Source organism: Stenella coeruleoalba (assembly GCF_951394435.1).
Source record: "Stenella coeruleoalba genome assembly, chromosome: 10".
NCBI classification, from domain to species: Eukaryota; Metazoa; Chordata; class Mammalia; order Artiodactyla; family Delphinidae; genus Stenella; species Stenella coeruleoalba.
In genome coordinates this window covers 55,900,743-55,928,382 of record NC_137156.1, presented here as the reverse complement: position 1 = coordinate 55,928,382, position 27,640 = coordinate 55,900,743, and the positions used below count along the sequence as shown (strand labels likewise).

At 43.4% G+C, this 27,640-nt stretch overlaps 1 protein-coding gene across 11 annotated transcripts in view; it reads right to left on the bottom strand.

Annotated features, from left to right (window-relative positions):
• The window catches only part of STAC (SH3 and cysteine rich domain), a 370,710-nt gene that overhangs the window by 20,708 nt on the left and 322,362 nt on the right, over positions 1-27,640 (bottom strand). For 10 of the 11 annotated variants that reach the window (XM_079934185.1, XM_079934190.1, XM_079934191.1 and 7 more), the window contains 6 exons: positions 20,566-20,666; positions 18,960-19,041; positions 17,769-17,884; positions 14,522-14,600; positions 6,647-6,711; positions 5,316-5,404 (listed from right to left, as the gene is read on the bottom strand). In XM_079934185.1, the coding sequence (XP_079790311.1) occupies positions 5,316-5,404; positions 6,647-6,711; positions 14,522-14,600; positions 17,769-17,884; positions 18,960-19,041; positions 20,566-20,666 (532 nt within the window). Of the gene's footprint in view, positions 1-5,315; positions 5,405-6,646; positions 6,712-14,521; positions 14,601-17,768; positions 17,885-18,959; positions 19,042-20,565; positions 20,667-20,835; positions 21,086-27,640 lie in introns of those variants that run through there. The other variant, XM_079934182.1, reaches the window with a different exon arrangement.

Genomic DNA, 27,640 nt, shown 5'->3' with positions numbered 1-27,640 from the left:
CATTCCATAAAGTGTAATTTTCAGGACTCCTCAAAAACCTGAGAGTAAGGGTTTTTGGAGGAAATTGTCTGAGACCCTTAATGACAGAAAGTTATCTACTATACACGCTCATTACACTTAGACAGAGGAACCCGGGTGCCTCTTTAACGTTATGAGACCTCAAATCATCAGCAACGGTCTGGAGAGCCCTGCATGATGGCATCACAACTTGTGTATCAGTGGTGAAATTCCATACCTAGAGCATGTCATGTCAGCAACCACAAAACCTACTCAGAAGATGAGGGACAGGGTGTCACAGCATCCTTATCACCAGACCAATTAGATAAAGTCTCCTTGGATGTGCTCAAAGGCGAGACAGAAACTTAAACTGTGTTTTTTCTACTATATATCTTTAGGGTAATTGATCAGAAGACCAGGAAATAAAACATATTGTGAAATGATGCAAATTATGAAGAGAAGGTATCTAAAATATATTGTGTGGGCTTCCCTGGTGATGCAGTGGTTAAGAAGCTGCCTGCCAGTGCAGGGGACACAGGTTCGAGCCCTGGTCCGGGAGGATCCCCCATACCACAGAGCAACTAAGCCCGTGCACCCCAACTACTGAGCCTGTGCTCTAAAGCCTGTGAGCCACAACTACTGAAGCCCGCGTGCCTAGAGCCCGTGCTCTGCAACAAGAGAAGCCACCGCAAGGTAAAGCCCGTGCACCGCAATGAAGAGTAGCCCCCGCTCGCTGCAACTAGAGAAAGCCCGTGCGCAGCAAGGAAGACCCAACGCAGCCAGAAAAAAAAAAATATATATATTGTGCACCTCACTCTGTCCTGGGCATGAAATCTCACTGTTTTTTTTTTTTACATTATCTAGTTAAATACTCTGTCTCCCTAGGAAGGAGAAAACGGAGGCTGCAAGAGATTAAACAGTTTGCTCAAACTGATGTAGCAAGCATGTGTCAGAGGTGGAAGGCAGTCCCAGGTAGGACTCTTAGACACTGTTCCTTTCTGCCCTATGCCCTTGTTCTCTCCCGCTCTCTGCCCATGACGGTGGGAAGATTATCACGATCTGAAAGCTCCAGAGATTTGGGGAGGTAATAGCAGATGAATTTATGAAGGAAGTTTGCCCTGAAACTGTAGCGAAGCTGACTGTGTGAAGCCTCTGCCTTTAGACAGTGTTTGGAGACCAGTGATGGGACCACAGAAATTCTAAGAGGAGTACCTCTGCCCTAAGAATAAGGAGGTAGCACTCTGGGTTCCTCCTCTCTAAGGCTCACTCCTCCATGCCCAAACTGCGTTTGGCTTAGCAGGGCTTCTGCCAAATTGTCTTAAACTCCTGTTCTTTGTGAATACGCCTATGGGCTACTTTTGGTCTCTTTTTCTACAGTTTCTTCTGGACAAATCATATTCATCCTGGGCTCAAAGCCCATCTCCTCCAGGAAACAGGTCCTGGTTAAACCCTCTGAGCTGGGTTTGCTTCCTCTTTTATAGTTTCCATTATGTTATCATGGACTTTCTTTGCCCACTAATTGTATATGCCAGGCACGACATCGGTTCATTCATTTAATCTCCACAATACTCATTCATTCATTCATGAAATATTTATTAAGCATCTGCTATATCTCAAGAACTGTACTACACTCCAGGGACAGAACGGTTCGCAGATACAGACTCATTCTCATGGGCTTTACAAGGGAGATAGAAGTTAACCAAGTAACTCAAGAAATAATAGATACAAGATGAGATAAGTACTTTGACGAAAAGAAATATGGTGTCACGAAAGTATGTAACAGAGGATCTCATCACCCAGGTTGTGCTTATCAAGAAAGACTGCACCAAGGAAGAGAAATCAGAGCTGAGATCTAGCGGGTGCATAACAGTCAACTGGAAGCAGGTGTGTGTGTGTGTGTGTGTGTGTGAGATGGTGGTGGTGGTGGTGCGTGGCTAGGAGGCTGAGGCGAGAGGAGGAGTAGACTGCAGGAAGAAAAAGTCCTTGGCAGGTGAGAGTGTGGTCCTTTTGGGGAACAGAAGATGGAGCAGAGAGGTGAGGGGAACAATCGTGCAAGACAAAGCAGAGAAGTCATCAGGGATGAGACTGTATGGGTCCCAGAGGTCCCTGTAAGTATGCTGGTCTTGACCCAAGGAAGTGGGAGGACATTAGAGAGTTTTAAACAAAGATTTGTGTGTCATGAGCAGATCTAAGGCAGGCACAATGATTATCTCCTTTCCCAAGTGTAGAAGCAGAGGCTCAGAAGGCTTGTGGAACTTTCTCAGGCTTCATGGGGGTCACACAGCTAAGTGAGTGGCTTGGCTAGGGCTTAAATCCAGGTCAAGTGATGCCCACACTCTTTATTCCTTAACATTCAGTGAATCCATGTCATATGTCCTTCTTTCTCTCTCACTTCTTAAGTCTGAAAAGGAAGCATCCACCTCTGGAGTATGAACAGAACTGATTGGAACCAATATTATTAAGCTCCTACCGTGTTATCTTATTTGATCACAGCCATCCTATGAGGGCAGGGCTTATTATTACTATTTTCAAGATGAGAAAACAGAGGTTCAGAAAGTTAGGTAAGATGCCCTATTGTCAGAAAATAGAGATGAGAATGGTATTTTGTTAAAAGGATTTTTTCTACCGCATGGTTTAAGGAGAAAAAGATAATTCACAAAGCACCAGTTCATTCAAGGAATGATACTAAATCCCCGAAGCATTGCCTTACATGTTCTAAATCAAGAGCTTGGCTTTTAAAATGGGAACCTACAGTCTCTTTACAAAAAAAATGAGTATGATTTATCACTCCAATCTTGCAGTCTATGTAACGCAGACATTTCACTTCTGGGAGTGAACAGTCCTGGTTTGCCTCGAAGCAGACTGTAAACGTTTGATTCGTGACCAGACAACTTGACTTTTAAAGGCCTGTAACCGACTAACCAAAGCACAAAAACTTACGACCACCGCCAGGCAGCTAGACTTTACTCCTCAGTACCCCAGTAATAGTCTAGATTTCTCTGGAGTTATTTTTTCCATCTGACGACTTCAGAACAATCTTCTAATACAAAACTGTGGGATCTGCATAAAGGGGAGTTGTTAAATTTTAAATTCTAGACACCCAAATGATAATCTCAAGAAGGACCCAGTATACTATTTATTGCAAAGTAAATATAAGTCACCCTTGTCTTCATCAGCAGGTAGTTAATGTGGACTGTCAGTTGAGGGCAAGGCACCATCTCAGCGATGAATTCTAGGCAGGCTCTGCCTAGCAGAGTTTGCTGTATCTTTGATGGAATAGGGCTTCGCCTGACAAATGCCATCTCATCCTGCTGCACCTAAGCCAGGCTGTTTAGGTAATGTTCACAACTCCAGCCAGTGAGTCCAGCATGGTGGTTCTTCCTCAAGGATGGAGAACATTCAGATGTACAATAACCTAACTGTCTGAAGGAATCTAAGGAGCTAGGAACCACGCCTGAACTCTGCCCTGGAAAGGTCCAAGAATCAACTGGAAGCAGACCACAGATGCATAATGAAAACTGACCTTGGGTGTGAGCGGGGGCGTTCCCAGACTCCTGCGGGACACCCACATCTGCTACGGAGTCCCACTGGGTGTTGCACCAGGAGGGGCAGCTGAGCTGCCAGCGTTGACCCCGGTGGCATATGGGCCCCAGGAAACAGGGTCTAAATGGAGGTTTTTGGTAGCTCTCTCCTTTTAAGGGGTTTTGGGGAAAGTGGAAGAGAAGGCTGATTTCACTGAGGAGGAACTATATTCAGGCAAAAGCCAGAGGGACCACGCCGGGGAAATGGCACAGATCTGAGATGCGGAAACGTTCAAAGAGCTCCAGGGTGGAGACAAGGCGTTCATCTTCAGGGATGATCGGTGACTGATAACTTGACCTACACGGCATTCGGACAAGTGGAGTCCGCCGTAAAAATGGAGGCTATTTCCCTAATACTCTGACATTTAAGTGGTCTTCTGTGCTGATTTCTCTCTCCATGCTCTTCAGAAGAGGAAAGAACCCATCTCTAAGGGCCCATTTGGCTACAAAAGCAGCCCCTTGTATCCTGCTCTAGGACTGGAAAACACCAAAGCCTTCTCCTGAGATTACTTGTGTTTTGGGTCATAAATGGAGGGAAGGAGTGAATTCTTTTCTTTGAGATAAGCCAGTGAACGCGACATTGCAAACACCTCACTGACTACCAGTTCCTGAGTGTTTACCATGATGGTGCTGTATGTTTTAGGAACCTTATTCATTTCACCCTCACAAGTGCCTTAAGGGGAAAAGGTCATTATTATTTGTTTATAAGTAAGGAAACCAGAGTAATGAGATGTTCAGACACTGCTTAAGGTCACACAGCAAGTAGGGTGTGAACACAGGACTGACTGCAGTCACATTACTCCTGAAACGCGAAGAGACTGTGGTCCAGAGAAGGACCTCACGAGGGCCCCAAGGCTCACCTGTCCTCCCGTTTCAGTTACCATGAAGTGCGATGGTTCCTGAAACAGAAGTAGCTCCGGGTAGGAGCCAGGAGGAGCTGCCAGTCTCCAGCAGGGTGAACAAAGAGTTTTAATTTGATTGGTCAATCAGTGTTAATTTGGGCAGTAAGTACATTTTTGGTTCCCTGTTGGACCCCACAGGATGCCAAGTGCATCTGTTGCTCAACCTTCATGAAAACTCCCAGCAGCAGCTCTGGTGACGATGTGCTAACTGCTTTTTAAATTAATTAATTAATTTTATTTATTTATTTATTTTTGGCTGCGTTGGGTCTTTGTTGCTGCGCGCGGGCTTTCTCTAGTTGCAGCAAGCGGGGTCTACTCTCTGTTGTAGTGCACGGGCTTCTCATTGCAGTGGCTTCTCTTGCTGCGGAGCACGGCTATAGGCACAGGGGCTTCAGTAGCTGTGGCTCGTGGGCTCTAGAGCGCAGGCTCGGGAGTTGTGGCGCACGGGCTTAGTTGCTCCGCGGCATGTGGGATCTTCCTGGACCAGGGCTCGAACCCGTGTCCCCTGCATTGGCAGGCGGATTCTTAACCACTGCACAACCAGGGAAGCCCTAACCGCACTTCTTAAAGTGTGGTCCCTGGACCAGCAGCATTAGCACCACCTGCAGACCAGCTAGAAATACAGATTCTCAAGCCCCACCCCAGACGTGCTGAGTCACAAACTCCCAGGATAAGGTCCAGCGATCTGTGTTAACCAGCCCTGCACACTAACATTTGACAATCATTGCTCTAAGACACTTGGAGGGAGCGCAGATTGAATTATATTTTTTCACATGGAATGATACTGAATTAAAATTTTTCTTTCATTCTTTTTTTCCTTTTAAAATATTTTTACCTCATTTCCAGATCTTCATTCTCTTGTGGTATAAATTTGTACAAGGCAACATAGGTGTTCATCTGTAATTGGTCTTTGGAAAGAGGTCCCTGAAAGAGAAAATAAAAGAGAAGTGAGAGAAGGAAGGAGGAAGAAATAGAGAGAAGAAAGAAAATAGGAAATGGAGAAGTTAAATGTAATTCCAGTGTATGGATCTTAAGTGTTAAAATACCTAAATGTTATTAAATACTTTGTTCCAAACATAGATTTATTTTTAATTTCCTGGCTGAGTTGATTTCACCACAAACTATTTGAAAACATTTATATAGAACTCTTTGTCAGAAATACTGCAATTTTCTTCAAATCAATTTTTTTCTTTGATATAGTTGTTCATGAAAGGTGGGCCCAGGCAAGAGAATATTCTCTCTATAGACAGGAGACATGTGAATAGTAGTAAACAACTTCCCTTTCCTAAAATGGACTTTTTTTCAGTTAGCCTACAATTCTGTATCTAGCATATCAAAGGGATCTGGGTATATTCATCCAGAAATTCGTTCATTCATGTTGTGGAAAAATTACAGGTTTGGGCATTAGACTGATTTAATTTATGTTATGGTATCACCATCTACTGGCTATGAAACTTTGCAGTAATGATGATAAAAGCTACCATTTTTGATGGCTTACTGTGTGCCAGGTATTATGGTACACGGATTAGCATACTCAAACCTCACAACAGCCCTGTGAGGTCGATTCCATTGTGTCCCCGACTTGTACACTATACAAGAGTCTTACAGGTATTGTGTAAACATTAGCTATTATTATTAACTACATAAATGTTAATCCTACATAAATGTTTATGCTTTATAACATACATAATTTAAAATTATATAATATGTAACAGATATTGTATGTTGTATATGTATACACTATATATGTAATACATAATTGTATAATATATTTAAATGCATAATATAATAAATATATGCCATATATATAGAAAACATAAACACAAGTTGTACACAACTACATTCTTTTTGTTTGTGATTCACTCTGCTATCCAAAGCTCAAGTACTTCATGAAATATTATTCTGTTCTAACTGCATATGTAAATTACCATAAAATATAATAAATATATACTTATGTACTTTAAAATAGTCATAATATATTACATAATTATATAATTAACATACTGTAGAGCATATATCAACTTGTATGTGACATACATAACAGAAACAAAAGCATACAGTATAATGCTTATCCTTTGTACCCTGGATGCACTGTAGTATGGGTGGTGACCTACAGAATGATCTAAGGACCCTGTCTGGTCTGTTTTCCAAGACATCCATGAATACCTGGTGGTTTATGTTCTTTGCTTGGTCTCTGAAATCGTCAGTGCCATTTTCTGGATACGTGAACACTGAAGGAGACAAGAAAAAGCAGGCGCTTTATTAATCCAGTCACCATGTTTTGGAAACATGTTTGAAAGATGTAGCTTTATTTATTTATTCCCAGCACCATACCTTTGACTTGACCTCTCCCCACCTTTTCCTCATCCTCAGTGACCCAGCTCTCGTGTCATCTTCCACGTGATGCTCCCCCTGTCTCCCTTGAGCATCCTGTACCACCCTCTCTGCACGCCCACACCTTCATACAGGCCTCCAGGCCAGCACGCAACCTCCTGCATTGCTTGGCCTCATTTGGCAGAGCTCTTCTCAGGAGCAGAAACCATGTTATTAATCTTTGTTAAATGTATCAAGTCATTTGTTAAGGGGATGGTAGGTGAGGTATGGCCCAAATTAATTGCATTTGAATTCACTTTTTCAAATATCAGATTCTTTGATCTCTATTCAATATCTTGACTCTAGTTTCTTAATGATTTCTACATTCTATTTGCAGAGTAAAGCTTTAGTTTTAAACTTCAAAATACTTTCTCAATCTCTTATTGTCAATGCATTGGGGCTGCTGTTGAGAAAGAAAATTGAATAGTGGTTTCTCATTTAGTTTGTTCTTAGAATACATAATTCTCTGCCTTTTGCATATAAGCAGCCACTCTGTGGCCTTCGCTGAGGAAAAAGGCTTCTTACAACGGGCAGGAGTTTTCACTGGCCACACACACAGCTATGGGAGGTCCCTGATGGGTATGGGGGGCTCTGCCTTAGCTAGTTCAATCAGTCACAATTATCTCAGAGACCAACATCATGTATCTTCCTTAAATAAAAATAAAAGGTAGCAAGTGTTTCCAAATCTATACAATAGGGTTGTAGTGTTGAAATTAATCTACCTTTTAGATGACTTGACATTCAAAAATAACGCATTAGGGCTTCCCTGGTGGCGCAGTGGTTGAGAGTCCGCCTGCCGACGCAGGGGACATGGGTTCATGCCCCGGTCCGGGAAGATCCCACATGCTGCGAAGCGGCTGGGCCAGTGAGCCATGGCCACTGAGCCTGCGCGTCCAGAGCCTGTGCCCCGCAACGGGAGAGGCCACAACGAGAGGCCCGCGTACCGCAAAAAAACCCCAAAAAACCAACAAAAAAGCACATTAGTCTTCCCTTTGGTCCTCCTTCAGAGGATCAAGGATACCAGCAGAGGAAGAGAAACACACCACGGAAAGCTCTGTATCCTCTTTCATTTAGTGCATCGACAATCTCCACTGTCCTTAAAATGGACTCAATAACTGTGATGTAGAAAACACACTTCAGAACAAGAGCCCCTGTAAATGTACTGATGCTTAGCAAACATCTGTTGCCCATGGTTTATAGTTCCAGAGCCTGTGGGTGCAATTCCATTATCCCTAGGAAGCCAATATGCAGTCACTGGAGGAGCTCGGCTTTGTAGAAAAATGGAAAATGAAGGACCTTGTCTGCCTCAATATTTGGCTACGCAACTTCTCGGTTTCAAGAGTAGAGACGAGCAACACTCTTCTCTGGTTTTAAGTGATTACCTGAAATCTTGGCATAATTTGATTCCATAAGTATAAAACTGGATACATTTAAAGAATACTGAATATTTGAATGGAAACATGGGAAGAGCATCTTAGAAAATTCTTGATTGATCTAAAAGGGGGACGACATAAGGTACACATGCAATATTTAGTTTGACTGATTTTATAATTTTGTAATTTCACATTATTTTAGCTTTTCATTGACTATCCATTAGCCATCACAAAAATGTGTATCATTTTGTGAACTATGCTGAAAATTATTTGAAGTGACTCCCAATGTGTTTTCAGCTATATGGTTGCAAACAGAACTGGAACACTGCCAAAAAAGAATGATTTTTTTTTTTTTTTAAAAAGCCCATTCCTTCTGGCTATTTCTAAGACTTTGATTTGAGGGGAAAGGCATAAAGAAAGGTAACTATTTTACAAAAAAAATGTATCAGACACCTTTTATGTTTGGTACTTTTAATTCATTTCATTAAAAATAATTTGGCCGTTGATTTCACCCATGGACACACCCAAAATCTATGTCCATTACACAGGCATATTTTCTAATGTTACAGATGCAAAATGAATCTTTAGTTTTTGCTAGTCCCCAAAGAGCTTTCCTCTTTTCCTTTTCTATATTCTGTCTTTATTTTTTACTTTGCAGTCCTGGGAGGCCCATGTCTGCCTCAAGATGATGATTTGGTTTTTCTTCTTTAACCTGGTCATGTACAAGTTACATTATCAGCTTATTTGACATTGACTCACATTTGCATCCCCAGAATAAGTTCAACTTGGTAATTATGCACTGCTTTTCTAAAAGGCATTATTGGATTCAGTGCACTAAGATGATTTTATTTCAGATTTCTGCATCCATATTCACGAGGGGGACTAGCCAGCGATTTTGTCTCATGCTGTCTTCCTTTGATTTTGAGGTCAGTATTATACCAGTCCCATAAATTAAGTTAGAGAATGCTGCTGCCCATCCTCCTGTGCACCTCCTGTTGTCCTGAAAGAGCTTATGTAATCTGAAAATTTTACCTTCCTCAAATGTTTTTTTTTAAAATAAATTTATTTATTTATTTGTTTATTTTTGGCTGCATTGGGTCTTCATTGCTGCGTGTGGGCTTTCTCTAGTTGCGGCGAGTGGGGGCTACTCTTCGTCACCGTGTGCGGGCTTCTCATTGCGGTGGCTTCTCTTTGTTGCCGAGCACCGGCTCTAGGTGCGCGGTCTTCAGTAGTTGTGGCTCGCTAAGCCCGTGCACCACAACTACTGAGCCTGCGCTCTAGAGCCAGTGAGCCACAAGTACTGAGCCCACGTGCCACAACTACTAACGTTCGTGTGCCTAGAGCCTGTGCTCTGCAACAAGAGAAGCCACCACAATGAGAAGCCTGTGCAACGCAACGAAGAGTAGCCCCAGCTCACCGCAACTAGAGAAAGACTGCGTGCAGCAACGAAGACCCAGAGCAGCCAAATATAAATAAATAAATAAATTTATTTAAAAAAATGTTTGGTAGAGTTTATTTATAAAGTTGTCCGGGCCTGGTATTTTTGTTGTGCAAAATCTTAAAATATTGAGTGTTTCCACCATAACTGGAAGCAAAGTCAAGTTCTCTACGTATTTCTGTTTCCTCTTGAGTCAGACTTCGGTCATTGACAAGTTTCTTGGCATCTGTCCATTTAAAAAATTTTAAATGTATTGGTATGAAGTTGGTCATAAGATTCTTTCTTGTCAACCTCTGTTATATTCCTCCTTTTTAATTACTTTTTGTTTCATCTCTCTCTCTCTCTTATTCTTAAAAAATTATTAGTGATTGTAAATTTTATTTTTTTTAAAGAACTGTTCTTAGAATGTATTGACCTACCTGTGTCATTTAATAATTTCTTCTCTTGTCTTTATTAATGCCTGCCTTCTGTATACTTTGGGTTTGTTCTATTTCTTTTTCTGACTTCTTGAATATGATGCTTAGATTATTACTTTTCAGCTTTTATTTTTTAGTGGAATAATTTTAGCACTAAATACTCTAGGCACGATTTTTGCTGCATCCCACAAGTTGTGATAGGTAGTGTTTTCATTATTATTCAGTTTTAAATATATTTCAATTTTCATTATGACTTCTTTTTTTTGACATATGAGCTTTCTAAAAATATGTTTTGAATTTCCTAAAGTATGGGTTTTCCTAGTTATATTTTGAATATTGATTTCTATCTTGTTTGCATTGTAGTCAGAAAGATGTGTTCTGTATCATATTAATTCTGTGAAATGTGTGAAACTTGCAGTATGGTCCAGTAGGTGAACAATTTTTATTTATTTTTTTGTTGCATTGTGTGGCATACAGGATCTTAGTTCCCTGACCAGGGATTGAACCCATGCCCCCTGCAGTGGAACAGGATCTTAGTTCCCTGACCAGGGATTGAACCCATGCCCCCTGCAGTGGAAGTGCGGAGTCTTAACCACTGGACTGTCAGGGAAGTGTCAGCAATTTTTATAATAGTTCCATACATTCTTAAGAAGAATGTGAATTTCCCATTTGTTAGATGGAGTGTCCTTTTAATTTTATATTATCTTATTTTTTAATTGAAGTATAGTTGGTTTACAATATTGTGTTAGTTTCAGGTGTACAGCCAAGTGATTCAGTTATATATTCTTTTGGAGCATCCTTTTAAAGTCAGTTAGATTTGGATTGTCAAGTGCGTCCTCAGATCCTCCATGTCTGTACTGAATCTTTTTGTTTATCTGATTTGCCAGTGACTGAGAGGAGTGTTAAAAACTCTCATCATGAAGCGCGATGCCAATTTCCTAATAGTTCTGTCAATTTCTCCTTGAGTTTTTGTCATTTTGAGGCTATGTATTAGATAGATGATTCTCTCTCTGCTCATGACCTTGCTTCCAGTGGAGTTTCTGGCAGTTAAGCCAAAGGTGAAGACCAACAAATTTGCCCATGTATATTTCTGATGCACCCAGGAAGTGTTGAAAACAACCACCAGAAACACTCAGACCTGCCCAAGAGCTTTTATAACATAAGAGAGAAAGCAGAGACTGCACTCTTAGCACTAAAGACATGAGTATGAATTGTACCTTCTTCTGAGGTGGCCTTGGAAATATTTCTCAAGGACTTTGACATAACATCTGGCTGGCAGAAATAATACCTGTGTGCCCTATGTACATTTTAGAACATACATGAAACAGGTAAAGCAGAACCAGAAGCTCTCCTTGCCAAGAATGTGAGACGACGAGTGGGAACTTGGACTATATATAAGCAGGGTGTCTTCTCTATGTTGTTTCTCAAACTACATGGACAGAGCATTAAATCCACATCAAAGGAACACGTTTTGAAGCAAACTGATGCATAATTAATCTCTCTTGCTTCTAAGAGTGCACATGAAGAAAGCTACTGCTGATCAAAGGAATAGTTAATAGATCTCCAAAGCTTTTTAGAGGTTTATCACTTACTAAGTTCTTTCAACAGATTGCTTTGAATAAGACTGTGAAAATGCCCCTTAACATGATAGAGACAGCAAATCATCAACTTTGTGTCCTTGAGTGTATTACTCCACGTCTCAATTTCCTTATCTATCCAGTATTTGTTGCGTGTATATGTCTGTGTGTCCCTGTTTGTGTGTGTATATTGGAGGAGAGGGGTTAGACTAAATGGCCTCTAATCCGGCTTCTCAAACGCTAACAAGAATATGAATCACAGGTCCATATGGAAATTATGATTTTTCAGGTCTGGGGCAGCCTGAGATTCTACATTTCTAACGGGCTCTCAAGTTCTGCCCAGACCGCTGGTCCACGGGCCACATGTGGATTAGTGAGGCTCTAGGCTGCATCTCTGACACTTCGTGACCTGACGATGACTTCATTAATAGCAATGGTGCTTCATATTGATGATCCCTAAATACAGCTGTTCACATAATAAAACCCTAAGAAGACCATTTTTTTTTTTTTTTTTTTTTTAGCGGTACGTGGGCCTCTCACTGCTGTGGCCTCTCCCGTTGCAGAGCACAGGTTCCGGATGCGCAGGCTCAGCGGCCATGGCTCACGGGCCCAGCTGCTCCACGGCATGTGGGATCTTCCCGGACCGGGGCACGAACAGGCATCGGCAGGCGGACTCTCAACCACTGCGCCACCAGGGAAGCCCAGAAGACCATTTTTGAGTGAAGAAATCCCCAGGGCAAAAAGAGACCTCAGCTACTGAGGAATGGGCGACAACATCCGTAAATCTGGACCAGGGTGGTGGAGGCAGAGAGGGAAGATGTGGGCCCATGCTGGGTGTGATTTTGAAGAGCAGCAGATAAGAGCTGCGAACAGATTGGATAAGAGGTGTGAGATGAAGGGCGTCAAGGCTGATGCCAAAAGCCTTGGCCTGATCATCGAGTAAAATGGCGTTCCTACAACAGAGCAGGAGCAACTGAGGAAGAGCTGGTTTCGGTAGGCGGGGGTGGGGGGTGAGTGAGGGAATCAAGAGTCCATTTGGGTGTGTTAACTTGAAGATGCCTGTTCTCCATTCAGATGGCCGTTTCCAGTAGGCTACAGGCATCCAGAGGCAGCAAAGAGGCCTAATGCTAGGAATGAAGTTTTAGAGTCATCAGTGTACAGATAGTATTTACCTTTGTTATCTCATTTAAAGATCACAACACCCTATGGATTTGTGTTATTAGTATCCTCATTTTAGAGGTGAGGTGACTGAAGCAGAGAGAGGCTAGGTCTCTTGAAGACCACATGATCACTAAGTGAAGTCCAGCATCTACCTCCACAGCAAGGAGGGGCCAAGGACCAAACATGTCCAGTGCGATTAATGACGAGGATGCCCCCTGCGATTTGGTGAGAAGCGTCAGGGGAAGAAGGCAGGCAGAACTCAGACTCAGGGGATAGAACAGCTGACAGACTTGCAGCACTGAAATGCAGCTCTGGCTTACATTCCAGCCTCTGGTGAGTTTGGTCCTAAGATACTGACAAACTCCAGGGCTGCTCACCAAATTCAGTTGCTGGATCTGCAATGCTGGACAGAAGTGGGCTGGGAGGTCCTGCAGGGTTACTGCTCTGCCATGAGGTCCTCTGGCAGCTGGCACTCTCTGATTTGTCTTTCTAATGGCACTGCTAAGTGCCTGACGGACGTCTGCACTGATCTGAAAGTAGTGTTTTCCCCATTTGATGCCAAAGACTTCTTACCCTAGCAGTGTGCTTTAGCAGCTGTGGGTGGGCTTGGCAAAGGGGGTCCTAATGGACGCTGATGCTTATTTAGAAAGGAGGGTCATGGGGCACTGCCTGAGGGAATCGCAGAGGCCCCATCCTAACTAGAGAAGAGAATGAATGGATTCCTAGAGCTAAGGAAGTGAAGTGACACCTTGTAAGACAGCAGCTGACAAAGCAGCTATGGGGTATTTGATGTAGAAGTCCTGCTTCCAGCGTGGAAATGGCAGGGACATTTAGTCAAGTGGAAAATCTGTCCAAGGTGGTGCTTCACCTGCGGGTATTAGAGCTTCAAGGGATAAATTCTGCCAGGAGAATGCATTCAGCCCAAGGTGACAACGCAGGTCAGGACCTGCAACCGTGCTGGGTTATGAGTGACCCGAGGACAGCTTTGTGACCTATGTAGTTTTGCTGCTGGTAGTAAATACTTCATAAATAGTTTTTGGATAAATGAGTGGAAATTAAGTAGCTGTTGACATCAAGAGGCTCATCGAGATTCAGGCATAAGATGCTGGTTATGTTTCTTTAAGTTCTGGTTTAAGAGGAGGTTCTTTCTCAATGTTAGCAAGCAATAGCATGTAGTTAGCATCTAATAAGTATTCTAGAAATTATTATAAGAAGGGCTTATGCTATTAGCAAACTAAACGATATTAATAAAGAATGTCTGGCTAGACTGTGCAGATCAGTCTTTGAGTCTTAGTTATCTCTGCTGGGAAGGAGCCCAGGTGAGGCCCACACTCCCCGGCACCACCCCTCACCTGGAGTACTTCCGGTGTAGCATGGAGTGGTTCTCTCTGGGATGCTTTGTTATCCAGTGTAGGTCAGTGGGGGAAGTGACGTGTTAACAGAAAGGCCTGGAAGGACCTCTATGTCCTTACAGCATGAGAACTCAGAAGACAGAACTTAGGGAATGTTATAGTCAAATCACTGAAATCCACCAGTGATTATGCCCGGTTTCCCTCCAGAATATCAAACACTTGCCCGGACTGAATTCCAGAGCTGGCAGAGAGAGGGGCCTGGAAGTCAGGTGTGCCTGCCTGCTGACCTGGATGACGGATGTGATTCCCATTTGTGCTGGGCGGTGCTAGATCCCCACACCCCCCACTTACCGCTGTTGCTACGTTTCCGTAGGCCATACACGCCTGCTGGCCCGTCAGCCTCTTCAGGAACCTCGACAAGATCTGAAATCTTGAAAAGAGGGAACAGAGTGGAATGAGCAATGTCATTTCAGGGGCCGACTGAGCAGAGATTGTGATACCAGTAGAAGAGCGAAGGTGGAATTTACATGACACTGTCTTAAGAATCGCATCATTGCTCTTCTGTCTGTTTGGTTAACTTCAGAGAGGCTGTGTGCTCTCTTATGGGCACTGTCGCTCCCTCCCAATGTCCAGAGCAGGCTCTGGGGTTGGCACATGACAGGTGAATGAGTGCCTATATGCACAGGCCACAGTTAGGCTACTTCCCAGGAAGAGACAGGGAGAAATCAGAATTCCTGCTTACATCCTGTCCCTTAAAATTGTCAGTAGAACTACAGCTCTTTCTAGGTGAGTGTTAAATATTAATTATAGAGAACAAGATGCACTACTGAGGGATGCATGACTTAGGTATGAGTTCAATGCTATTTCCATTGCTGCGAAAAGTAATTGCTCTTGCAATAACAAATTTTGCCCTTTCTTGTGTATAAGAGAAGTCATAGTTAGACTTTAGGTTACAGAAATAACAACAACAATAATAAAGCAGCACTCTAAATAGCTAATTGTTACCAATCATCTAGCACGTGCTGTTTTTACATACTTTATATGAATCATCTCATTTATGCTTCACAATAATCCTCTGATAGGCCTATTTTTCAGATAGGAATCTGAAGCCCAGAGACAATCAAGAACTCAACTTGAGGTCTCAGAGCTCGTAAGTGGTGGAGCTGGGGTTTGAACCCCTGGTGTTGTCTCCAGAGCCCATGCTCTTTTTTTTTTTTTTTTAAAGTATAGTTGATTTACAATATTATGTTAGTTTCAGGTGTACAGCATAATAATTCAGTACTTTGCAGATTATACTCCATTAAATTTATTTCAAGATAATGGCTATAATTCTCTGTGCTATACAGTAAATCCTTACAGCTTATCTATTTTATGTATAGTAGTTTGTATCTGTTGCTCCCATACGCCTAATTTGTCCCTCTCCCCTTCCCTTTCCCCTTTTGGAACCATACATTTGTTTTCTATATCTGTGAGTCTGTTTCTGTTTTGCATATCCATCATTTGTATTATATTTTAGATTCCACATATAAGTGATATCAGACAGTACGTGTCTTTCTCTGTCTGACTTATTTCACTGAGCATAACATTCTCTAGGTTCGTCTCTTAAGCACTGTGCTTCACCCAGCAGTATAGCTGGACTAGCTCACATGCGCTGGTGAGAGCCTTTAGGGTCATCACACTGGTAGCTTGAAATTGGCCACAGTGGGAGTATTTACACCATGGAAATTGGCAAATGCTACAAATCAGGGTCCAGCCCTCGTTGGTCATTAAACATTTACACCACAGATGGCCTCTTTCAAAGGGTCAGATGCTCTACTTCTATCTGTGCATCTCTCGCCTCTTTAAAAGAGGAATTTAGGGGGCCTCAGAGGAGAGTCATATTTGTAAAACAATTTATTTATTATCTTACTAGAGAGGAACAAGTTTGCCTTCCTAACTCTCCTCATCAGCTCTAGAGTACTTTAGTACCACCTTCCTGAGACTGATTTCTTCTTACAATTTAACTTTAAGATTTATTTCAGCCATTCTTCCTTTCATGACACATCAGAAAGAAGAAAAAAAAAATGTCACAGGGCCTCTAAGTCACTTGTACCCTGTTCCTCTGAAGCTCACTATTTCTGAATAGAAGTTGCTATTATTATGTTAATTTAATCTTACAAAACTGAAGATCATTCCTGAACTAGCTAACCAACTCCTAGAAAGCTTTCGAATTTGGTTTCTGCTGTCTTACCAAAGCCATCAAGCCTTCTGTATTCTAGAACATTTGAAAGCACATGAGAGGAAACCTAACGATTTAGAAACAGCCAGGCAGCAACCTCCCAACAATGTAAAGCAAATGTCTCTACAGCCCTGGAAGAAAATAAACCTTTGCTATGTGGGAATATGTTCGCTTTAGGATATAACAATACTGCCAGGATGGCAAGAGGCTGAAGTTCATTACTACCGACCCTGCAGGAAGGAAGCAGAGTCATGTTAAAGTAGCAATCAATTGTTTCTGTTTGCTTCCACTGAGGCAATTTGGACTCTGGGGAAAGAGTGAAGTGACAGATATTTAAGTACAATTTCATTTGTCTTTGTCTCCCTGCAGCTCTCAGAACAAAGCCTTCACAGAGCAAAATTTCAAGAAATATTTACTGATGGAACCAGCGCCAGGAAGTATAAGCGGGCTATGATGAATGAACACGTTATTGACATTGAACAAACTATGCTTTTTGCCCCTAAAACCAGTCTGTAGGGTCGAGATATTGCCAGAAATAAAGCTGTTTTAGACACGAAAGCAGACTGGACATCCGTCAGTTATGCCTGTTATGGTCTTTCTGCTCATAGCATCAGTCACAAACGTGGAGGCGAAAATGTTCACTGTCTCCCGCGGAGTGTTTCTCAGGATGTCTCCTTGCTGTGATGAGCAAGAGCTCAGAACCACAGCAGCAGACATTGCTGCTCATGCGGGCAGGTCAGGCCCATCTCTGGGGAGCCTTCTCTCTGCTACCGAGTTGTGTGGCATCTTGGGGCATTCATAGAAACTTCGGTTGGGACAGTCAGAGAGAGGATGACGACACCAGGTCACAGAGATGCACACAACACGCATTTTAGATCAGGTAAAACATAGGAGAGAGGTGCTTGGGAGGGTGTGTGTCCCATGGAGGGAAGCGCCCCGCCTCCATGCCACACCCCTCTTCCAGGGAGGGCAGTGTTTGTGTGAAAGAAATCAAAGGGTGTATCTTGCCTTAGAGAGAGAGGACTGAGAAAATGTGAGAAATGGCTGTATTCTTGAACTGGGATGTAGCTGGAAGGAGAACTGGACACAGCTGGGACTTCTCTGCTTCTGCCCCTTGTTTGGGTCGAACCTTTCTATGTGTCAGCAGGTAAGCTACTAGTGGTGGGAGGGGGAGGGAGAGAGAGTCAATGAGCCTGAGGCCAGGAGCGTGGTCTTTAGGAGGAAAGTAAAAGGATCTCTGAGGGTTGGCCCCAGAAGGTTAACCTTTAGTGGCCCAAAGGCACTTGGAGCTCCCTTTAAAGGCTGCCTGACCCCCAAGAGACTCCCCCGGCCTGTGGGACCCGCACTCCACGGTGCCCGAGGGAGGAAGAGGACCATTACCGAGGTTCCGGGAGGTGAATTGGAGCCGCTGCCAGAGCTGCCCTTCTTTGTTCTCTGGGCCAGAGAGGTGCCGAAGCGGAGGGTCTCATAGACAGGGTCCACCTTATTGCCGCAGGCTGCAGCAGAAGAGAAAGCTCACCTGAGAGAAGGGTTTCCTCATATCACAGTCGGGACAGACAACCACCTATCATACCTCCTGGGTTAATGGCATCGAAAAGTAGGTCCTGCACAACAGACCCTCTTACCCCTGGGGAAATGGAGCTTTTGTGGTCAACTTTCCTCGCATGCTCCCCCCACGACCTGTGCCCATTTCCCAGGTCCCTCCACTGCACTCAGCCCACTCTGCTCCCAAACCTTTGCTGATTGACTGGTTTTCCTCTTTGTTATCCACCCGCAGGACTCCAGTGCCAAGGTTCTTCCCAGCTTTATTTCCTCTAGTGAAAGGCCCTGCTCACCAAGGTACGAAGTCTCGTGACACAAAGTTTGCAGTAGGAGGCAACCTTTTTGAAAGACTTGGACATTACCAGGCTTCCTGGAATTTCTAATTAAAAACTTTCCAGTTTGTAAATTTCTAGTTTAAAAGTTGCTCCCCCTGCCACCACCAAAGGGCAAACATAAATGTAGAGATTTTCAGAAAGGGAGAAGAAATGGAACTGAAGGATATTGTTGAGGAATATATTCAAGCCAGAAATACCTAAAAATATAAGACATTTTTTCCTCATTAAAGAATAAACAATATTCAGTAAGCTCCTTCCAAGCATTGGTCTATAATGTATATCTATTTCCTACAAAAAATTATGAAAAGCAGCCATTGCTGTTTTCATTGTATAGGGTCCAGCAGGTTGAGCAGCTTGTTTAGACACAAGTTGGTCAATGGAGGAGCTGGGCTGTGACCCAGGTCTATGGGATGCCAGGCTCCATGCTCCTTCCACTCTGCCATGCTGCTGATGGCCTTTGGACCTGGGTTCTTTGAAGCTTCATCAGGGAGAGGACAAAAATTTCTAGAGAATTTGGTTCACCTTAAGTTTCCCCTCCAGCAAAACAAACAACCATAACCCAATTAGCCACCAAACGAATGCCACCCCCCCGGTCCCCCACTGGTACGGCAGCACCGGGACCTGGGAGAAGAGCAGCCATCAGCTCTGACGTCGCTGCTCCAAACCCAGCTCAGTCCACCGGGTCCCAACTCACCAATGGGCATAACTTCTTTAATGCATCCAAACTGTTCATGAATGAGCAAGGGGGAGCTGTAGTAACGCCGAAACCCCTTTGGCTGGAGACAGAATGAGAAAGAGAAGGGCTCAATGTTATTGATGAGATGGAGAAAACCTCACGAGAACTCTAAAAATGAAACCAGTTGGTTCCTCTAGGGGTGCCTCCCTGTCTCCCTTTAAGATGCTGACATGTTCTGTAATTTATCCCTGGGGTCGGGTTGGGAGGTAGAGGTGAAAATAAGCAAGCTCCACTCCCTGCAGAAAGCAAGCCCCCAGACCTGCCCTCCCCCGTCCCACTTCTCCTCTGCAGGTGCACATTGCAGCCTCCTTTATGTTGGGCTCCTCATTACTTCCCAGGATACAAATGGACCATTGTGTGTTATCTCACCACGTGATTTATTAACATCATTAAAAGGCCTGGGCATGGGCAAGCAGACCTCACAGGTAGACCTGAAGTCCCTTGTATGTCTGATGAGCTCTACGCAGAGCTTTGTGTTCTAGATTCCGTTCTGTTTTTCTGACCTCTCATCCATGGTTTCTGCCTTGGCTTGTGGGAATCACCATGGGAGGAGAGGAGGGGAGCACGTGAGGCAGGGGTTTTGGAGAAGAGGACACTGCCAATCAGAGTACGGAGATGAACTCTCTGAGTATCCTGACTTACTGTACCCCAGCGTTAGAAGGGAACTGAAGGGTCCCACCCCTACTAGAATTCCAGAATCCCTTCCAATGTTCCTAGCAAGTGGTATCCTCCTGTGAACACTGCTGGGGATGTGGATAGCAGGAACTCTCACTAATCCTGGAGGCAGGTCTTTGGTGACATCATCTCTGATGGTTAAGACTTGGAACCTACTGATCCTAGGCCTTTTCCCTGAAGCCACAGAGGACGACAGAATTGTGTGCGACAGATCTTAAATTCTTCTGAAGACAGCTGTCATGCCCCAAGGATGTCTAGGGTAGACATTCTTGGTCCCTTCTATAATTCTTTGGCCATCTTAGTTTCAACTATTCTCAAAGGTGTTCTGGGTGGCTTTTTTATCATTGTGTGGCACCAGTACTGAAGTCCACCCCTGAGATGCGACCATCAGCCCAGAATGGGCCAGGCTGAGCCCCCAGCCCTTGGTTTGGCCACCATGATCTGTTACAGTGGTATAGATGTTTACTACTCTCTCCACTTCTGTGGGGTGGTTCATCTCTATCCCATTCTTGATACGCACTGAGCTGTCAGACAATTAAGCTGGGGCCGAGGGGGTTCCTGGGATGCCTGCTTTCTACTTGCAAAACTTGGACAGTCCCAATGCTAAAACCGGGAAAGTGCCAGCCCAGGACAAGTTGTCCACTCTATGAAGGACACTGAGCCCCTTCCACACGTGCAACATGCATCTCCTAAGTTGACAAAGCTCCTTCTTCCTCAATCATTATGCCAACTAGGAAGCCAAGTTGTCCAGCCAGAGACGTGGGGGGTACCTTCCCAGTGTCCAGTTCTCAGGGTGCTGCTGTGAAATATTTTGAATGGAGTGACCTCATCGGGCAGGCAGGTGCCCTGAGCAGCGGTTCCGGGGCACACTCCGGGCACAAGCCCTTACCAGCTTGCCCATGCACCGCTGGGGTGCCAGGCCATCCATGCACTTGTGGTGGACACTCATCTTACAGGCCTTGCAGCGCAGTCCATGCTTAGCATTTGTTCCTGTCAGATATATGGTGAGCTTTGGTTAGGATACAACCTACTGTTCCCTGGCGACTTGTATGAAATCACTGAAAGAGTGGTCATTCCCATAACCCAGCTAATTCGCCTTTCCTGTGATGTTTATATGAAGATTTAAAAATGGACAAAATATTATGGTAGATTTTTTTACCTTCGTCCATATTTTCTACCCAAAGTATCAGCTCTGGTTTCCTTCCACCCCTTTCCTGTTTATTCCTCCAGACAATCTCAACCTCCTCTGCCTCCATTGCTCACTCAATTCAAGCTTGCAAATCCCACTTTCTTCGCTCTTCATATGGATCACATTTCTGCTCTTCTGTGTATCTTGCTGAGTAGTCCAAGTCCTGAAATTCTACCCATTTTTACCTGAATTCCCATCACACAGTCTGAACTATTGGGCAAACTCTCTGGAAAATGACCAATAAAGGGGGAACAGCGTGGTCTGTGTGAAAGTGGGGCTGATGATGGTCTAAAGTGGGGGATAGAGGGCTCGATCAGACACCAGCCCCTGCCTGGGGGAAAAGGAAGAGGAGGTGGGGGGCAGTGAAACTACCCCTGCAGTGAGTCGCTTAGTGTCCTGGGACACAGTGCCATAACAGGTGAGAAGAAAGAAAGCAGAGGAGGGAGGAGAGGCAGAGAGTCACCCTGGCCACCGTGTCCAAAATCTTGGCCTGCACCAAGGCCCAAGGCAGCAGCACTGGAGAGGCATCGGGAGGACAGATCAGAGGGCGGGATGTGGGAGCTTCAGGAAGACAGGAGTGGTGCTGGGCACCTCATTTGTTGTTTTACAAAGTGGCTGGATGGAGGCGAAGAGAGGATGCTAAAATGAGATGTCTTCTGTCTCCACTGAGTCCAGGACAGAGGATACAGGACAAGAGGTACCATCTTCTCTGACTTATGAAAAGGAGGCGGCAGGCTTCCAAGCAGGTCTTAAAAATGAGGCGCCAAAATGGATTTCACAGCCCTTAGGTGACCAAGCAAATCAAGCCTATTGGAAAAGTGGAAGGGAGGTGGGAGGCTGGAGGGAGCATTTCTTTGTAGAGTTGTTGAGACACTATTAGTTTTATCCCTAAAACTATGTTTCTCTACATAATGAGAAGAAGGAGGTGCTTTCTTCTCTTCTCAGGCTCCTCCTACTGAGAGGGATTTTGAGGAGATTTGGACACATGGCTGTGGCCACACCCATGGGAGCATGTAGGTGAGGGATACGGGTGACCAGTGGTCCTGCCAGCCTACCAAGGAGAAACAGCCATGTAGGCAAGGCCCACACCTTAAAAGCTTGTCAGCAAAAGGATGTGTGAATACTTTCCATGGATCACGTGGAATGCTGCCCAAGAAGGCCAGCTGGAAAGGCAACGAGCTTCCCTCAGTAGGAATTAATATGTCCATATGCTGTGACACATGAGGTCACAGGTCTCCCCTATATATCATAGCTGACCACAGACACAAAGCGAGGACAGCCCAACACACATAAAATCCACCCTCTTCTCCACCACTGCCTCCTCCAAACCATCACCACGCCTTGTCCGGACCAATTCCTGACTGAATAGCCTTATCCATTTTTGCCTTCCTCCACTGTGTGTAGAACCTCCTACTTAATGGTCTCTCAGTAGGTTTCCCTGCCTTTCTGACGTTATACAAAATGCTCACCATGGTGGCGAGACTTTGCATGATTTGGTGGGAGCCCATTTCTAACTTTGTCTCAGGCCGACCCCTCTTGTTCACCAGGGTCTAGCCACATGACCTTCTTCAAGTTCCTTAAATGCACAAGCTCTTGAATCCCTCAGGGTCTTTACACATGCTGCCCTGTGTGCCTGCAATGCTTGTCTGTAGCTCCTCACTTGTTTCACTGTCCTCATCCTTAGGGCTGCTTGTCATTTCTTCAATGAGGCCTTCTGGGGAACATTCCCCCTCCCCCCCCCAAATTATCTTTTTTTCCTGTTAGTCTTTTCACAGCGCTCTGTTGTTATCTTTCACAGCATTTATCACAGTTGTTATTTATTTGAGAGTTCGTTTTTGTCTTTTCCTCTGGACTATGAACTCAATGAGGCTAAGGACTGAGTCTGTCCATTTGCCACTGTATACCCAGCTCTGGGTATGATGCCCAATAAATACAAATTAAAGAAATTAATGAACGAATTCTTTTGTAGTCAGTCACACACATACTGAAATCAGTGGTGACTGATTTAGATAATTAATTGAAGTTGATTTCATCGATGGTGTAGGAATGGCATTCAAGAGCTGAAAGAGGACTTGGAGATCATCTATGTGTATGACTTATTTTATATTATTTTTTTAACATCTTTATTGGAGTATAATTGCTTTACAATGGTGTATGTGTATGATTTTTATTTCACAGACGGAAGCCTGAGGGTCCAAGCAGTAGAATGACTTATCTCAGGTCAGAGGAGGTCCTGCTTAGTTTCACTCTTTCCCTGCTTGACCCAAACATTTCCTCCTTTTATTTGGCTTGTTTAACCTACATGGGGATGCAGTTGAGGATAATGAGATGATAAAATAGGGTCTATGAGAACCTGACAGTCAGCTGAGAAAAGCAACAGGAAAACTCTTGACTGGACAAAGCCCTAGAAACCCTTCAGGAGGTATTACCTGAAAACTCCCTTCACGAAGGCATCATTTAACACAAAGTGTGTCTGCTGTTATAAATACAGAAAGTCAAAGTGACATATAAACACACCATAAATTCCTGGGTATGTGTGCTTGTTCATAAATACTAGTTGGAAAATCTCTTTTTCATTTTGAGAATAACCACTTAGCTGAAAAATTGCAATGTCTTCAAAAGACTGGACTTTGAAGGCAGTAACTTAATTTTTGTTTTCAAATAGAGAATGCTATTTGTGCCTTATGTGAGAATGTAAGTAAAAGCTTCCAAGAGGAAAGTTATTTCATTGTGTGCTGGACTCTGAAATAGAGCCATTATATATTAAGGTATATTTTCCTTCAGACCTGAACACCATAATTTCAGTTTTCCTTGCTTGTTCTAAAACACTCCACTGTATGAGTCAGACCACCTGCAATTATTTGGTTTCAGGTGTTCCAATTTCTACCATGGAATAACAAAAGTGATTGAAGAGGAAAGCTTGTATTCTGTGGCTCAGAGACTAGTTCAAAGGAATAATTTACATCCCAGCAGTGGCATTAGTTTACTGTAGCAAGATATGGAGAAGCTATAATCTAACTTGTTTTATCACCACTGATCTCCATCACAAAGGCATCACTGAATGTGACCGTTATGCCTCAGTAGGGTGGGAAAAACATGATTTTAAATTTGAATCTGTCTCATGTGGGCTCTTTAAACTTAAGAAAACTACTAAAATTCTTGGAGCTTCAGCTGTCTCATCATCAAATGGGAATAGTACTAACTACTCTCAGGGATGCTAATAGTAATAGCATCATAATATATGCAAAGGGGATGGCATGGGTTTACACACTTGGAAAAATAAAGATATCACTGGATTTTGAGTAAATATGGTGGACTGGCAACATGAGTTTCCCACTTATTCATACCAAAACCCCACTAAAATTAGCAAGAATGAAAAAATGGTATAAACGCCCAAATAACAGAGTTACTGGGAGGAGTGGCAAGAGTAGAAGAAAGTTCAACATACATACATTTGGAAGATAGCAACTGAAGGTGTGGTAAGCAATTTAGCAGAAGAGAGGAAGATTGGATTTCCCAATAGCAACTTGGAAACTAGAAGGTCATGGAGCTTCAAAAACCGTGGAATTTCAAAATTCTGCAAGAAGAAAATTTCCAACCTAGAATTTTATACCCAGCCAAATTACCAACAAGTATGAAGGCAGAATAAACACATATTCAGATCATCAGGAATTAAAAATATTTAACTTTCTACACACGCTTTCTTAGAAAACTACTGAAGAATGTGCCTTAGAAAGATGAAGAAATAAATCAAGGAAGAAAAAAATATCAGACTCAGTGTGCAACACAAGAACAACATAGAGGAGAGGTAAGTGATATGCCCATATGACAACACAGTAATAGCCCTAGACAGGAGCCACAGATGAAGTGAGGCAGTAGACTTGGGAAAAAATGGAACTTAAACATTTACAGAGCTTTTTTAGATTTGGATATCATAATAGATATGGCATTAGACAGATATATGAGAGTATATAAAAAAAACAATTATAGGTGCATGAAAAGTCAAGGGAATGAAAAAGGCAATTTCCAGTATGAAGCAACATAAAACCTTTGTAAGGAAAGAAATGTAATCATGGTACAATACTAGAATCAGAAGTGAGCAATGGTCATAAGAGTGTATAAAGTGACTAGTTAACACAAAATTGTGATAAAGCTACTTGGGAAGACGACAGAGCAAGGGAGCAGCAGACTGTGATGTGACTCTTGTGGGAAAAGTGAGAGTGAGGAAGAAGTGAACAAGCAGGGGTTGCTGGAGGGGTTAGAGCTGAATCCTCATCCTCTATAGCAGGAAGCCAAGACATGTTTGATTCATCAATAAATAGTAGTAGAAGCACAGGATTTAGAAATATTGACATGAATGCTAGAAGCAACGATTAAAAAAGATGAAAGTGGTTGACTTTCAGAAGCGAGTCTGGGTTATAGGATGAGACAGTTTCCACTGTAGTATTTTCAGTACCATCAGTACCACCTTTAAACTAGTCTCATGTACTACTGTGACAAAAAGCAAAGTTGTACTTGCAGGAAACCAGGTCAAGTCAGTCCCTTGGAATGATGTGGTCCTTGGAATATGGAGATATAGGGAAGACATGGGGCCAGATCTTCACAGAAACCATCAGTTCTTCCCTGGGATATGAACTTCTAGGATAAATCTAAGATATTTCTATAAGTTACAGTTGAAAATTGTTAAGAATGTGAGTTATGATATTGAGATGGATTTTGGAATGGATCAGTGAAAACCAATACAACACTGATTAACTGTTGGGCACTGAGCCATTTTATGAGCCTGGTATCATTTACCACTAAGGATAAGTGAGCTGTCCATAGAAAACCAAGTGTTGAAGCTCCAGTGAATGAAGAAGTTTATATATAGATGTTAGGAGAAAATATTGAAGGGGTTTGCTCAATGCAAATGGCTGAATCAACTACACTGGATGACAGGCTTTTTAAAAGAAATGATATCGATTACAGGTATCTATAAAACAATTGGCCAGACTAATTTTGATAAGATTTTGCCATGGAGGCATTGCTTACCCTTTGGCTGAATTTCATATAGTATCAGAGTTAAAGATAAAACAATTGTTGCCCTTGAGATCACTTACCTAGAGGAACAATATGGAGAATGGGTAAAAATAAGAAAAAGAAATGTGTAAGAAAAGAAGTGTAATCATAGTACGGTACTTAATCAGCGGTGAACAATAGTTAACATTGTTACTGATAATTAATTTGCTTCCAGATTGTACAACCATGGTATCAACTCCTACAATTTATTTGATAAAATTAATGTAAATTGGACAAGAAAGATACCTTACTATGATTTGGGAAAAAAAACTTTTAAAAATCTAGAAATAAATAATATATATGTTATATATATATGAATATCTAGAAATAGTTTCATAAATATTTCTTGGATTACATAAAAAATATATAAATGATTCAAAGGTAAATACAGATGAGATAGTTCAAAGATGTTCCAGGCCCCTGTTCTTACCGGTTTAGCTACTGGACTCCCCTCAGCCTCCGGCAGTACAGGCCGTGGCTGGGAGAGGAGACTGCAAGGGATCAGGAGATCGCTTGCATCAAGAGTCTGCAAAGCCTCGGAGGGCCAGAAGCCAGGCTCACAGAAGGGCCTCAGAGCCACGGATGAGAGCAAAAGTGGAGGGTGTATTTTCAGTGCCTGGGCAGACCAGAGGCATTTAAGGGCTAGGGACTATGAAAACAGTAGTAAAGATGGTAGAGTTAGTATTTTTAAACTAAAGGCCATAACAAAACCTCAGATGGGTGATAAAAACCGGCATTATAATGCAGCTAGCATTATTCATGGGCCATTTGCCTTTCAATGAACACTAACACAAGGAATGAAACAGAATTCCTTAGCATTCCCTCCCTGATGGGACCTCTGCTTACTCTCCTTGCTTCATTTTCAATATGCTCCACCTTGAGCTACTCCTTGGTTCTACCAGATCATTTGTGGCTCCTGGCAAGGGCGGCCGGCTCCTGCCACTTGAGCGCTGCTCACATTGCCTCTTCTGCCTTTCTTGCTCAGGTGCTAAACAGCTTCCCATTTTCTTGAAGCCCTTTTAAGGATTTTCCAAAGCCTCCTGCACACACACTCTCCCTGCTTCCACCACCTCAGGACCCACACTCTCCTCTGTTCCCTTACTGTTCCCAGGTACCTTTCACAAAAGGCCCTTGACTTGGAGTGATGGCTTATTCACCTCTAGAACCCCTGTAGCCAGGAAAGGGCTTGGCACAAAGAACATTACTGTCCGTGAGGAATGATCAGCCTACTCAGACCTGGGCCAGAGAAGTGCCCAGGCTGAGAGAATGCTGGGGTTCTGCCCCACTCATGTTGTGGAAGGAGTGAGGTTCCTTCTTGTGGCCCCTGGCTCCCGGAGGCATGTGTGACTACCGGGTTCTAGTCACCTGCAGATCTTTACTCCCTGGGCTCCCAGCTGGTCAGTCTTGCTTTTCATGCCAATGTTCCAATGTGACTGCATCCTGGTTTGTTGGGACCCAGAACTCTCCAAGCTCCCGGTTGACCCTACCATCCAGGCCAGAATACTGTTCCATCTGATGACTGCCTGACCTAGGAAGGGGCTGAAAGCCGATTCTGGGAATCACTCCTTCCACCTCTGCTACTGATTCCTCAAACCCTCCTCAAAGCAGATGCTGATAACTGTCTGGACCTGTCCTCATACTGTGGTGTACTAGAAAGAATTTGAGCTTCAGAATTCAAGCAATACAGCTTAAACTGGCCCCAAACTTCGGAAATCAC